The sequence below is a fragment of the Phragmites australis genome, chromosome 4, assembly GCF_958298935.1.
Source record: "Phragmites australis chromosome 4, lpPhrAust1.1, whole genome shotgun sequence".
NCBI lineage: Eukaryota > Viridiplantae > Streptophyta > Magnoliopsida > Poales > Poaceae > Phragmites > Phragmites australis.
Genome location: NC_084924.1, coordinates 37,037,415 through 37,052,282, shown reverse-complemented (window position 1 = coordinate 37,052,282; position 14,868 = coordinate 37,037,415). Strand labels below are relative to the sequence as shown.

Here is a 14,868-nt window from a genome sequence, read left to right as displayed (position 1 = left end):
CTCAGCTCCTGTCTTGAGCTCCGACCTTTGTATTCCCATCTTGTCTAATGTTTTGGCGAAGGTGAGGTTTAGTGAGTTTCCCCCGTCGACCAAGGTCCTATAGACTTTGATGTTGAGGATAGTAGGCTAGACCACAACTGGATACCGACCCAGGTGTGGAACCACGGCTGGATGGTCAGCTTGATGGAAGGTGATCGAGACTTCCAACCACCTAAGGTATCGAGGAGGCCTAGTTAGAGCTAGGTTAACCTCCATCTCGACCGTCTTGTATTGCCTCTTGCACTCGTATGAGGCGGATCATTCGAAGATGTGCACCAAGCTCTAGTCAGCCCCACGGAATTCAGTCTCATCGTCTTTGGTGTCTGGCTTGGTCTGTTTCCTATGATACTTAGCAATTACAACCTTAAGCTTGTCATCGAGCTTCTTTTTGATAACGTGACATTCGTCAAAGTTATGCTGGTTGGTCCGATGGACGGGACACCATTTCTCGCCTCCATGGCTCAGGCCATTATTATCCCCGGTGTTGTGGGACTTGCTCCTATTGACCGCAACCATGGTCATGTCTAGACCCTTGCGCTTATCACCAGGTTTGTTCTCCCCCCTCCCCCCCCCCATCTTTAAGAACTCTGGCTTGTCTTTACCAGACTAAGGATTTTTGGCGTGTGCTTAGGCTTCATCATGCTTTGCGTACTTATCATCCAGCTCAAAGAGTTCTTTCACCATATCGATTTTCTAGGTAGCAAGCTTCCTGACCAGATCTTTGCCCTCGACGCCTCGCTTGAAGGTGATTATGACCGAGCTATCGGAGATGTCCGGGATCGTGTTGCACCTATCACTGAATCTGCGAATGAAGTCCCGAAGAGACTCGTTTGTACCTTAGTTCAGCTGATGGAGACCATCTTTCGTTCCTGGATGCTCAAATGTTGCCTAAAATTTGGTGATAAACTAAGCCTTCAGCTCAGCCCATGATCGAATCGAGTTGGGTGGCAGGTTCAGTAGCCAGGACCTTATAGGTCCATTGAGGGCAATTAGTAGATAATTGGTCATTACCCTATTGTTGCCACCAGCCGCTTGAAAGTGGTGTAGATTTGTAACCACTCATTGAGGTTGAGCTTCCTGTTGTACTTCTGGATCAGACTCGCCTTGAACTTCTCGGGCCATCGTATCGACCGGAGCTTAGGTGCGAAGGCTTCACAACCTCCATCGAATTCTTCAGGAGGAGATGGAGGAGGACCATTACGCATGTTACTTTCGAATAGGGGAGTCGCGTTGACCGTCTCGTCCCAGAGGTCTGCAATCGTTATAATGACGGTCTTCATCACGGTGTTCCTCATAGCGGATGTCTATCATTCTCCCTCGTTCCTATCGTGAGGGATGCAGTTCCTTAGGTTTTCCTGGTTCCTAAGCCTATGGATGGGGCAGTTACAGTCGGGCTCGTAGGACTGTACTCGAGCTCGACCACCCGAGCTTCCTGTTTGGGATCCCTCGACTTAGGTATATCCACATTCGTGACTCCTCAAACCAGCGCCTTACTGGCTAGGGTGCCTAGAGCCATTGTGGTTATTCACTCGAGCCGCCTGGATCTGAGCTGCATCAAGCAGAGTCTTGAGCTGATTGACCATCGATGTTAAGGGATTCGTCGGATCCAACTCGGGGAAGGACCTCAGAATCATATGAGCACCCTAGACATTAGCTTTGGGGGTACTAAAAATACCGCTGCCCAGACTTGGCTGTGGTTGAGACGATGTTGCTCCGTGTTTGCTATGTTGAGGGAGTTCATTCATCGATCTTGGAATCGTTGCGAATGGGGCACCACCTAAAGAGTAGGTGTTCTCAGGCCAACTCAACGTCGAATATCAGGGTTCCCTGGTTTTCCTCTTCCCGGTGGTGACGGGTGATATCAGGGCCTACAGAGCCCCAATTGATGCCGCTGGGTCCTCGGGGATTTTTTTCGCCATCATGCATCAGGGCATCTAGATCCTCCAAGTTTTTCTCGATGGGTGTGCTGTCAGACCTGACCATAAACACGAATCGATCTGTTCGGCTACTCTGACACTTGAGAGAGCTATCGTTGCCACTTTCCTGACTTTCGTCATTGATGTCAGTGTCCATGAACTGAAGAACGTTAGGCTCCTTGGATCCCACTCGAGGTGTCCACCTCCAGTATGTGTCCAATCGGTTGGACTCGATGATACCGGTGTGAATCAGTTCACCTTGATCATCCCAACGGTATGCCATTGTTCCGAAGTGACATTTGAATCAACAGGAGGCGATGCGAAGATGGCCGCCACCAACTCAAAGTGGTCATAGAAGCCAGTGTTGAAGAATCCAACATGAACGCGCACTTGAGACATGATCGATCCTGAAAAATATATTAAGACCCCTACCTAGCACCAATTGTCGAAGATTAGTTCCTGACATTGTGTCCGTAATTGAACCGGGGTGCCCTTCGAGATTAGGGATCGAGCAAGAAACAAGACACGCGATGTATACAGGTTCGGGCCCCCGAAGAGGAGTAATATCCTACGTCCTTTGTGGATGATATTATATATAGATTGTCTTAAATACAAGCAAGGTGGTTAAACATATTGAGTAGATATGATCTAAACTAATATAGGGTTGAAGTTGCCGAGTATCTCTAAAGCCACAGTCTTTGTGCTTGCATCGAGTTAGTTCCCCTCAGAGGTCAAGATCCTCACCTTATAAGGGGTCCTAGCGTCGCTTTAATCCTAGCCGTAGTTGATAAGGACTCCTTCATTTTATCGATCAAGTCAGATGAATCCAGTTTAAATACTAGTCATGCTCGAATAGGTTTTTTATCGATCAAGTCAGATTAATCCAGTTTAAATACTAATCGTGCTCGAATTGGTTAACCCGATCAAAACCTTTCTAGTACAAGTATTTATAATCTCCAAATATATCAAATCCCACAGATACAGATAAGCAATATTCAGAGATGTCCATCAAATATATAATATACCATATCTATATATATATATATATATATATATATATATATATATAATATACTCTTATTCGTATATACTTAGTCAAGAACGCCTTAGTCACAGCGCAAATAATGCATCACCAAAAAATACAGCATCTCATATTATTAATGGAGCAGATAGGTGAAGCGAAAAGACATCACCACCTCAAACTTTGAACAACTCAAACCGCGTTCATTCCAAAAGCAACTCCAAATAATTGTACAAACACGATGACCCCAGCCACTCCATCCCAGATAAACAAGCAACTGAAATAAGTCTATCAACTAACAATGCCAAGTAGATGACTGACACGACTCCAATTTTGCCTAGCACAAACATTCATCCCGAAGAAAACACAATGAAAATTTGTGAAGGTAAGATTAACCTTGACAACAAAATGAATGGAATGACACTCATTTGACACTTGTTTTGAGTATATAAATGCCCACTAACGCATAGGCAGCAAAAGCAGGCGCCTTCACTCTTTAACATCTTTCTTATCATCTGCTGGGGGAGCCTCCTCTTTCTTCGCATTTTCCTCCTTGTTGGCCTCTGTCACTGTTAACTTCTCTACAGATACAGCAGCAGAGGAGACTTCCTCGTTTTCTTTTTCCTCATTCTTTCCTTGCTGCTCAGCAATCTCTTCTACAGTATCTTTGAATTTCTTGCAGTCTGAAATAGAAGCACGAAAGAGTAAGCAGCAAGTCCACAATAAATGAGGATTGTGTAAATATAGATTTGATAGGCTATTTCTAAAAATAGCATCAGACCACAGCAATTGGTATCTCGGAGAGAAGTAGCTGTAAACCCAACAAACAGAGAATTCAATCCATATAAACCTTTCTAGTCTCACAGATAGAAAAACATATAAGTAAAAAACTATAAAACAGTTAACATCTAACTGTAAGATCTGTCATATATTTCTAGATAACAAAAAAATCGTACAATACTAACATGAACGATTCATACCATTGTTTGACACATATCTCAATGAGAAAACTGCACCAGAGGTCCTTTTAACATAGCGCCAAAGACCCTTAATCTAGAAAACTAACTTGTTAGGACCCTTAATCTTTTTTTTTCTCGAACATGCAGGAGAACTGCATGTCATTATATTAAGAAGAGGAAACGCGCGAGTACAATGCCGTGCCAACGGCCGGGTTAGTTTGAAATTACATACGCACCACGGAAATAAAAGAGCAACCACGGCCAAAGAAACACTACAGCAATGGACTGGAGTTGCAAAAGGTGACCCACGCAGCAATATGGCTACAATGCCACTCTAATTAATTAGCTAAAAAGTTAAGACATGGCAGCTGAGTGGACGCGCAAAATTAATGCTAGTTATTCATGATGCAAGGCAATATAACGGTCCGACAATGATCAAAATCAGTTTTGTATCATTAGACTGATGCCAACTTGGTACTTTGGCTATATGAAAAGCCAAAATTACATAAGTCACGATTTACAAGTCTTACAAAAATTGAAACTTCATGTACATGTTTAGAGACCCAAGTTGCAGTTAGCTAAAAGTTTAGGGATGTTCGTGACATCTCAATCAAGACAATGGGTTCCCACTATTACAATCAACAATATCATATTGTGTCTAAACAAAATCTCTTTTGCTTAGAGCACAAGTACTTAAGTCCTCCCATACTGAAAACACATGTAGTAAAAGCCAGAATTACATGAACAAATTCAAGTACATCAGGAAGAAAGAGTGCTATACAAGATTGAGTACAAGCAAATGCCAAACAATGCTATGCCAGTGAATATGCCTAGTACACCTAGTAATAGATAGGGTGTTCAAGATCAAGGAGGGCGGGAGTGCAATGGATCAACCTATGATACAACATAGCGAATCACATCCAACAAACTTTGCTTGTCATCACACAATTCATGGATCCATAATCAACTCAATTAAACTAAAACAAAACAACCAAACAACAATAACATGTTCAATTAACAGACGTCCCAACATCATGAGGATTTTTTTCAACGCACAAGCTTATACTAGTAGTACTGTGACTTGCTAGTTATGAACAAAAGGGGCAATAAGCGCAAGATGCACGGTGGGGAAAGGAGGTAAGGTATGGTTCAGTGCTCACTCTCAACAGATCCAAAGCGGATGGCGAACATCTCCTCCTTGAGCTCGCCGTCGGCGAAGTCCAGCGCGTGCCACACACATGACTTATCGCTCCCTGCGTGCTCCTGCATCTTCGTCGTCGCCACCACTGCACATACCGCAAAAAAGAAAAGCAAAACCCTCGAGGGTCAAAAACTCATGCATCCAGATCGAAATCGCCATATATAAAATCCTGGAAAAACTGATATTACCGAGGTGATTGGCGCAGATCTTGAGCGTCTTCGCCTGGCGCATGACAAGGCGAACCTTGGTGGTCTCCTTGTGCTTGAGCAGCTTCACAGTGCCCGTGCCCCGCTCCTTCCACTGGTTCCCCTCCTTGTCGAACCGGTACAGCTTCGCCTTCCTGCGCAACCCCACGAGTCAGATCAAAACCTATCCAATCGGATCGGAGCGGATCGGGAGGAAGCAACGCGGCTCACATGTCCAGGAGCACGTCCTCGTCCTCCTCGCCGGTGGTGACGGCGACCTCCTCCAGCTTGACGATGGGCGCGACCTGGGCGCCGGTGTCCTCGTCCTCGCCCGCCGCCGCGGTCTCTTCCTCCTCCTCCGGGGCACGGTGCTCGGCCGGGTCGACCATGGCGTGGGGCGGGGTGGCAGTAGGGCTTGGGGTTGCTTGCTCGTCCGCTACCGGTTGCTGCGCGTGGCGGCCGCGGCGGTGGAGAGCGCCTATAAAGCTGAGGCGTGCGGGGCCCAAAGGGTTCGGCTTTGGGAAAGCAACTGGCCGAGTAGGGTTGCGTTGCAGGAGGAGTCGAATTTCACCGTCATCGCCTGGATTTATGAGGGTGTTAGGATTTTGAACGTCGATGGCGTGGATTTGACGATGCTCTAGCGTTCGACGGTTCAGATGTGTTGTGGAACAAGGCGTGTGTTTGCGTACACGAGTTTGATGCTTCGCCCAATGCCCGTGTGGCCGTGTGTGAACAGGCCTGGCGTTATTTCGATAGAAGACTTGAACAAATTGGGCTGGCCCGATCTAGAATAGGCCTGCAGGACACGTCGCGCAAGAACTTTTTTATTTTTATATTTTGAAAATAAAAAATTGTAAATCCTTTTAAAGGGCAACAATCACCATTTCAACCAGTGACAAGTTTAAAAATAAAAAATATTCTTAAAATACAAAACATTCTCGAAATAGTCATAAAATATTGTGACAAGCCTTGGCAGCAGTCCGTTAGCTCAAAATGAACCAAGCCTTGCCCAAGCTCGGCCTAAAATTCAACTCCCATTTATTTTCCGCAGCCAGGCCTTGGAAACTGGCGGTGCCGATGGTCCATCAGAATACAATACAGGCACAATCATCCTACGTGGCACATGTCTGGATCTAACACTGTGACGGCCATGCAACTCGAAAGCTCGAATTCTATTGGTAGAATCCGCTGGAAGTACCTCCAATGGCCACGTGTTCCTGCTCGTGAAGCATCTCGACCCTGAAGCGACGCTCCGTAGCGGAAGCAAATTCTATACGACCTTCCTACGAAAGATTTTAGTGAGATACTGATCCAGCCACACATCCTCTAATCCAACGGCTGGGCTAAAGAAGAGAGAGAGGGAAGAGACACGTGTCATCACAGGGAAGGAGATCTTTCGTAAGACTCGATCCTATAGAATTTGCTTTCCTCCCTAAAAACGGTGGCTCCGCCCATAGCGAAATCGTCATCATCCTCCGGATCCAACTAGAATTCAACCCTAAGAATCAAACCGAAGCTGTGCGGCACACCGCGATGGGGATCCCCCTCCGGTCTCTCCTCGTGGCCTCGCTTGTCCTCAATTCGATAGCCTTGCACGGTAATGTGAGCAATTGCGTATAATGTGCACGTAATTGCCGATTCCTTGGTTAAATGTAAACCCTAGGTATTTTCTTTTTTGTCACCATTGATACATCATGAGTTCATGATATTTTGGGTTGCAGGTTCTTGGAGTTGACAAGAATCCCAGCCAACGGGATATTCAGAAAGCCTTTCACAGGTGTGTTTGGAATATTTTACGTTTTCAACTTCTCGAGTTGAGAGAACAATGTGATTTAGTTTGAGCCTATAGCTCCTTAGATCAACAATCTTCTCTTATTTCTGATGTCCACAGGCTTTCTCTAAAGCATCACCCTGACAAGAATAAAGTCAAGGGCGCACAGGAAAATTTTGAAGAAATAAACAATGGTAAGGAACTCTACTTTGAATTTTCTATATGCATTTAGATTTGTAATTTGGAGATACTGATGGTGTATATATCAGATAATCCTTCATTTGGCATTTTCCCTCGAACTAACCGTGTTCTGAACAAATATGATCTCATCATATCTGGATGGAACATCATGGCCATTCCGTCCGCATGTGTCCAGAGCCCTTTGCATTGATTTGGTTGATTTTAAATGCCTTAGTCTTACCTAGATCAGGCTTTGTTGCTGTTTATGTACCCATCCTGAGCTGCATTTTAAATATTGCATGCTGTCTCTTTGGTTTGTTTAGTTGCAGAAAGTTGTGTGATAGTACATGCTCATGCTCTATGTTTGGTCCACGCTGCTTCTATTTACACTGAATTATCAAGCCATTAAGGGGGTTCTGTAACTCTTGTTGGCGAATTAGTTTCATTTCATGATTATTTGCTAGGTGAGAGTGGCTGTGCCTTTTCTGTAACATTGAATTACCTGAAGTTTATTGGTGTTTCCTTTGCAGCGTATGAGATTCTTTCTGATGAACAGAAGAGGAAAAATTGTGACCTCTACGGGGATGAGAAGGGTAACCTAGGATTTGATGGTGAAAATTTTGGGAATCGTGAGGGTTATACATACTTCACTGGTGGTGGCCCCAAGACCAGCTATTTCACATCTGGTGATGGATGGCAGACAATGGGTGGTCACGGAAATACAAAAACATTTTCCTTTTCGTTTGGTGGTAACCCTGGGGCCAGCGGCGGAACCTATTTGGTTTTGATCTTGGTGATGTTTTCTCCAACTTCTTTGCTGGTGGGTCAACGGGAGGTAGCCAACATGGTGGATCAGCTGGCTCGGCTAGAGCCAATACAGGAACTTCTGGTCAGCATTCTAGCGCTGTCAGGATTCAGAATGTCACCACGCAAGTTTTCAATAAAGAAATAGCTGATCAAGGAATTACTTGGCTTATTTTATTTTATACATCTCAATCAAAAGGTCAAATTGTGCTAGAAAATGTCATGCAGGACGTGGCCCATTCATTGGATGGTGCTCTGAGGGTAAGCTGATAAAAAAACTTGCTTAGTGACTCAACATACAGTGCTGCTCAACATATAGCAAGAACAAACTTAGTAACTCTCTCTTGGTGCAGGCTGGTAAGGTCAACTGTGATAATGAAAAAGCTCTGTGCAAAAAGGCTGGTATGTCATTAGGAAAATCAGCCCATCTCTTCATTTATTCATACGCCACTACAGAGAAAGGGTCTTTGCACGAGTATTCTGGTGAATATGACGCTAAGAGCTTGAAGACATTTTGTCAAGAACACCTGCCAAGATTCTCCAAATGGGTAGATATTAGCCGATTCAGCTTCCCTTCGAATATCCTACCAAATCTTGCCTCAAGTGCTCTTACTGTCAACTAAGAAGGACACACCAGCGATGTGGCGTGCTATCAGTGGGATGTTCCACAACCGGTTAATTTTTTATGACGCAGAGGTGAGAAATTTAGTCCATTGCTATTACTGTTCCATTTGCTTATCAGGCTTAGGAGATTCTGGTCATCACTATTTGTCTTCTCATCAAGGGAAAACTTGGTACATAGCGTACTGTGAGATGTTAATTGGTATGGGCTGTGATGACTTGTAGATCTTAGGCGTTATTGAATGATTCTTTATATAAAAATGGTATGGAAAATAATGTTATATGATTGATCTTCCATTAGAATAGTGTACATTTGCCATGTCATCGAGTAGTCAGGATTGGTAACAACAATGTTTATGCTTTTAGAACTCGACGAAGAACATCAATGTAATGTTGTAAACTGTGGTCCTTTTTTTAGGTACATGATGTTTCTCTTCCGCTGCTCAAAAGGCTTGGCGTGAAGAATCTTCCAGCTCTGATTGGTCGAACTGTTAATGGTGAGGAGCACCTTCTGAAGGACGGTATTTCAGTGAAAGATCTCAGATATGGTATCAAAGAATTGAAGACACTTCTGGATAGTTTTGAGAAGAAGAAAAAGAATCTGGCATCGAATCAAGCTAATAGGAAACCTTCCCAGACCAGTCAAAGGAAAGAAAACAAAGTTCCTATCCTCACAGCTTCCAACTTTGAAGAAATCTGGGGAGAGAAGACTTCAGTATGTATCATCGGTGTTTTTGGATCAAACAAAGCCAAGGGACAGCTTCAAGCCGTCCTGCATGAGGTTTGTATCTCCTGTCTTAAAAATCGTATGATAGTCGATAGCAGAAACATATCTTCTCTTGTTCTTCTGCTTAGCCATTGTTAACACATACTATCTCTTTTCTTTTGATTATGCATCCAGATATCTAAGAAAACTCTGATCAGGCGCCAGAAATACAACTCTGGAAATGCAGTCTCCTATGCTTTGTTGGATCGGAACAAACAATCCGCATTCCTGTCATCGTTTGACAAGTCGGGATACAAGTCATCTGATAAGCTTCTCCTTACCTACAAGCCTCGGCGGGGGAGGTTTGCTGTGTACAACGATGAGGTGACACTGGAAGAAGCTGAAAGGTTTGTGGACTCTGTTTTGAATGGAGACGTCCAGCTGTCAGCGACCAAACAAAATCCAGTCCTTAGGTAGACACTAGCACGATACCACTGCAAGTTGCACGAATTTTAGTTCTAACAATGTACGCATTACCCGGAAGGCATGTACATAGCTGAATGAGAGTAAGATGTATAGTGTTGGACAGTTTTGTCGTTCGGCAAACCAGAATTACTGACATACATCTAATCAACTCTCCCTGCCAATGTAATTTATGCGGATGCTACAGTCTTGTTAAGATGTGGAATATACAGTTGACTATTACTAGACTTGGTTCCCTACATTTCTGTTCCAGGACTTGTGCAAGTATTTCTCTCTTTTTTCATATTCAGTTGATTTGAGAATATAAAAAGACGCGACTTAAACTTGGTGGCAGGCCGGCAGGTGCTGCGCATGCGGGTGGAGGGAAACTCCGAATAGGAACACCCAGGTTTTTATAGTTTACTGTAGATAATATTGCTGACTTGGAGCCTGTTAGGACCATTTGCTTCTCAAATTAATTTGATTTTAGTTCGAAGACATGACTAAGTGTCATTAGAATTTAGAGGTTACTTAACTAAAGGATTATCTAGGCTTCACAAGAATCCCTGTACAAGAACTATTCCCCCAGGCACCAGTACTAATTTCGCTGTGTTGATGATTGTATTGAATCACAAAATCGGCCCAGCCCAACCAGTTGTCGGATCTAACCAATCACCTCGCGGATCCGATTCGTGGATAGCCCCACACCCTCACCCTCGCCCTCACACGAAGGCTATCTTCACTGGCCTCGAGCACAAAATGCATTGGCCGAGCGGATGAGAGGAAGATGGCTGCCACCAGCCTCAGCTCGTCCCCGTCCAGGGTTACTGCAAACGTAAGCTTCTTGTTGCTCTAATTCGTAGTTCCATCTCCTTTCTTCTTGGTTCTTGATGCAACCGCACATATGCTCAGCTAGGAGGAGTCCCCAGATCTTCCTCGTCATACACCCAGCTCACCTTCTGCTCGAGGCATCCCTTCCAGAAGGCGGCGGCTGCTGCAGCAGCCTTCCAGAAGCTTCCACCCGAGCTTCTCCTGCTGTCGCGGGCAAGGAATAAGCATGCAAGAACCACCTGCCCTGCCACGGACAACGACCAAGCGGCGCCGGCCGCGGCGCAAGAAACAGCCACCACCACCCCTCCTCCGGCCGCGCCCAGGCCCAGCGCAGAGAATACGCCGGTGACGCCCGGCAACGGCCAGCCGCAGCAGTCGGGCGCCAACGGCATACTGCCGAACGAGCCACCGAAGCGGGCGCCGCTGACGGCGCGGGAGCGGCTGCGCGCGGCGCGGGTGCTGGGCAAGTACGCGGAGCCGTCGGCGAAGGGGGCGGCGTCGAAGTCGGCCAAGCCGGAGTTCGGGAGCGGGGTGCTGGACGCGCTGCGTGAGGCGGACGCGAAGAAGGCCGGGGCCGGGGGCGGGCGGCGGCGGTCGCGGCTGCCCGAGGCGCCGGGCAACCTGTTCGACGACAGCAAGCGCGGACTGCCCAAGGACGGGTGGACGTTCGAGCTGCCGTTCGGGGTGGACGTGTTCCTCGTCCTCGTATCCTTCACGCTCATCACCACAATCATGTTCGGCACCGCCTACCTCGTCTGGAAGCTCGGCGCCATACACTTCAACGAGTACTAGTCTGCCATGTAGTGTCTAGCTTGCACTCTTGCAGTGCCAGATGAGAGAATCGCGTGGTTCTGTACTATATTGCCGGGCATGGTTTGGAGGCAGATTTTTTAGAGCATAGAAATGACGTGATTGTACGAATCCGTAGTTATTGCTTGAAACATTTTTTTTATTGTCGCCACAAGCAAGAATCCACAGATTTTCTTGTCACACGAGGAACCCAAGTATAGTCAACAAAGTGGCTGTAGTGATGAGAATTCCACGTTGTGGCCGTGGAGACCTATGCTCGAATCCAGCAGCCACAGCTCGGTTGAACATCTTTTTGAACAGCTATTTAATTATTTTTGTTACTCTTTTTTTAATTGGAACGTGCCGCGCACAGACGGTTCCGATTCGATCTTTCAGGAGCACGGGCGGCCAGAACTCCAGTTCCTCGCCTACTCCGCGCCACTCCCCACAAGCCATAGCCGCGGGACGAGCCGGGCATGCCCAGGTGTGCAGCAAACCAAGTCTTTTCCCCCCATTTCGTTCGTGTAATTGGAACTGTGCCGCCGTCGCCGCTAACACCCTACCGCGTGTACTGCTGTCTCGAACCATTCGGTGCAGGGGCGGAATCTAAGGAGGGGGAGGAGGAGTGCGGCAGCAAGCTGGTGGCAGTGGTCCTGGTTGGCCCACCGGGCAGCGGCAAGTCCACGTTCGCCGAGGCCGTCTTAGGCGGCTCCGCCGCCGGCCGTCCGTGGGTTCGCGTCTGCCAGGTGAGCCCCACGCCACTCTCGGCCTCTTTGCGTGCAATTTTTTTGAGCGGTGCTACCGTTTTCCGTCTCCCTTCTGAATTGATGTTTCATGTTTCAAGGCAAGGAGCTCCTGCCTTCTAATTGCCAAAATATACTTGACAAAGGCAAAAATTTCGTTTTTTACTGCTGACATCTGGAAACCGCATTGTTTGCTTCACTGTTAAAACGATCAGTACTGTAATGTCAATTAGTAATACGAGGATGAAATGATCGACAATCACATAGGGAAGCAAAGAGTCTCAGAACACTAATAGCATACTGTTTTCAAAATAACTTCGATTGTAATTTGTCTGCGCAATTTTACTCCCAACGTGTTGCAACTAACTGTTCGCCAACCAGCACAACAGTTCAGCACAGATTGGCAAAGCTCTCTGTGGGTGCTTACTGTTGTCCAGGATACATTTGGAAACGGCAAAGCTGGGACAAAAATACAGTGCTTGAAGGCTGCAGTGGACGCTTTGAAAGAGAGCAAGAGCATTCTCATTGACCACTGCAACTTGGAATGAAAACAGCGCGCTGATTTTGTGAAGCTTGGCAGCACCATGCATGCTGATGTGCATGTTGTTGCCCTGGATCTCCCTGCAAAGGTCTGTATCTCGCGAGCAGTGAGCCGAACAGGCCATGAAGGGAATCTGCAGGGTGGAAAAGCTGCACTTGTTGTGAACCGCATGATGCAGAAGGAGACGTCCTTGCTTTGGACCATGTTCTGTAATGATGATGGTGACATGAAAAAGGCAGTTGATATGTATAACGGCTTAGGGCCTCTAGATAGTCTTTCATCAGGAGTTTTTGGTCAGAAGAGCAAAAGACCTGTACAAGTTGGTACAATGAAGTTTCTAAAGAAGGCTGATACTTCCAGTGTTGAGAAATCAAGTGGACCTTTGCCAAATCCTTTGCAGTGAAAGGAAGCCAGGGTAGCAAAATCCTTCGCCAAAACAGGAAAAGGTTGAAGCTGGTTTTGCCTGCCCAGTTGAAGATGAGAAGGACTTGAATGACAAGAAGGAAAATGAGGAGCATGCTAAAGAAAGTGATTCTAATGACATTGGTTCTCGCACTCTGTCATTTCCATCTATTTCTACTGCTGACTTCCAGTTCGATCTTGACAGCATCTGACATTATAGTAGACTCAGCTGCTGATTTCTTACAGAAGTTTGATAACATAAGACTAGTTCTTGTAGACCTGAGCGAGAAATCAAGAATATTATCATTGGTCAAAGAGAAGGCTGCTAAGAAGAACATTGACTCCAGCAGGTTTTTCACATACGCGGGAGGTATCACTCAATTGCACTTGAAAGGAGGTATTCAGTGCAGCGTGATTGCTAATTCTGCCAACTGGTAATTGTTTTGGTCACTTAAATACTTGGTATTCCTGTGTACTTGCTTCAATTAAATGTAAATGTTCTCATCTATTAGAAAAGTTTTGCGTAGGTGTGACCCATGTCATACATGTGCTCGGGCCAAACATGACCCAATGCGACCAGATTATCTGAAGAATGACTATACCAAGGGTCTAAGATTCGTCGTGAAGCATACAATTCACTTTTTGAGAATTTCTGTTGTCAAGTGCCACATGGGGAAGCAGAACAATGAGTCTGGAGCAGAAAAGTCAGCATCTGGAGGGACATCACCCAATGATATGAAAATGAAGCGAGAATGGAGCCGTGGATCTGAAAGGATGAAAAAACATAAGTCGCTTCCACCTATTATGGCTTCGAAACAACAGCATCAGTGTACAGGGGATAATGCACCAAATTACCATGATAACTCTATGGTTTCATCTGATGCTCCCAAACCAAGCTAGAGAGGGAGTCAACAAAAAGAGTGGTGCGGACGCCAGTATGACTTGGGGATCCTGGGCCCAGGCTCTTTATGAACTTGCCATGCACCTGGACAAATACAAGAACTTGGAGTCTATCCTGAAGACATCTGACCAATTTTTTGTTCTGGAAGATCTCTATCCAAAGTTCCTAATATATACCATTTCTCTTTAGTTCGTAATGATATACATGTAAGCAAAGTTCTTTATATGTGCAGGACAAAAGACATGTTTTAGTGATATCTAGGACAAATGGTCTTGACTCTCTAGCAGATGTCAAGAAAGAACACATACCTTTGCTGAGGATGATGCATTCAGCTGGGGTGAAGCGGGCACAGAAGTTCCAACAGGAAGATGCGTTGTTGGTATTCAGACTAGGATATCATTTGGTACGATCCTAACTCAAGTTCATTTCCTCAAACTTTTCTTGAGAGTTAGAGGGTGTTTGGTTTGAGGAACCGCCTCATCTTTGATGGACTGGTCCATCATGGGATCATCCCAGAATTTTTGTGCAATAACCTCATTCCTCATTTTCTATACATTTCGTATGAGGGATGATGCGATGATTGACTTCTCAAACCAAATAGGTGGGTTAGTTAGATTTGGATGAATCGTTCATCATCTCATTTCTCAAACCAAACACACCACTAGTGATGGCATTAGCAAGCCTTGACGTCTTGTTTTTTACAGGTTCCATCTATGGGACAATTGCTCCTTCACATAATTAGCCAGGATTTCAATTCGGCGAGCTTGAAGAATTAGAAACACCGGAATTCCTTTAC

The 14,868-nt window shown here is 45.6% G+C and overlaps 2 protein-coding genes and 2 pseudogenes across 2 annotated transcripts; 3 read left to right on the top strand and 1 right to left on the bottom strand.

Annotated features, from left to right (window-relative positions):
* Positions 1–3,158: 3,158 nt before the first annotated feature.
* On the bottom strand, positions 3,159–5,863 carry LOC133916322 (ran-binding protein 1 homolog c-like). The gene is made up of 4 exons (XM_062359941.1): positions 5,553–5,863; positions 5,325–5,476; positions 5,096–5,221; positions 3,159–3,659 (listed from the first exon to the last, which is right to left on the bottom strand). The coding sequence occupies exons 1-4, from the start codon at positions 5,708–5,710 to the stop codon at positions 3,466–3,468; spliced, it is 630 nt and encodes a 209-aa protein (XP_062215925.1). The 5' UTR covers positions 5,711–5,863; the 3' UTR covers positions 3,159–3,465.
* A 991-nt stretch (positions 5,864–6,854) lies between these two features.
* On the top strand, positions 6,855–9,880 carry LOC133916320 (dnaJ protein ERDJ3A-like; annotated as a pseudogene).
* A 666-nt stretch (positions 9,881–10,546) lies between these two features.
* On the top strand, positions 10,547–11,686 carry LOC133916321 (uncharacterized). Its single transcript, XM_062359939.1, has 2 exons — positions 10,547–10,700; positions 10,778–11,686. The coding sequence occupies exons 1-2, from the start codon at positions 10,653–10,655 to the stop codon at positions 11,486–11,488; spliced, it is 759 nt and encodes a 252-aa protein (XP_062215923.1). The 5' UTR covers positions 10,547–10,652; the 3' UTR covers positions 11,489–11,686.
* Positions 11,687–11,758: 72 nt separating this feature from the next.
* LOC133916319 (transcription factor bHLH140-like) lies at positions 11,759–14,868 on the top strand (annotated as a pseudogene).

Excerpts from the sequence above, each read along its gene's own strand:
- LOC133916322 (XM_062359941.1), bottom strand. The coding sequence starts at position 5,710 with ATGGTCGACCCGGCCGAGCACCGTGCCCCGGAGGAGGAGGAAGAGACC. Across the intron at positions 5,477-5,552 it reads GAGGACGTGCTCCTGGACAT|GAAGGCGAAGCTGTACCGGT; the intron begins GTGAGCCGCGTT and ends GGGGTTGCGCAG. Across the intron at positions 5,222-5,324 it reads GATCTGCGCCAATCACCTCG|TGGTGGCGACGACGAAGATG; the intron begins GTAATATCAGTT and ends CGGTATGTGCAG.
- LOC133916321 (XM_062359939.1), top strand. The coding sequence starts at position 10,653 with ATGGCTGCCACCAGCCTCAGCTCGTCCCCGTCCAGGGTTACTGCAAAC. Across the intron at positions 10,701-10,777 it reads CGTCCAGGGTTACTGCAAAC|CTAGGAGGAGTCCCCAGATC; the intron begins GTAAGCTTCTTG and ends ACATATGCTCAG.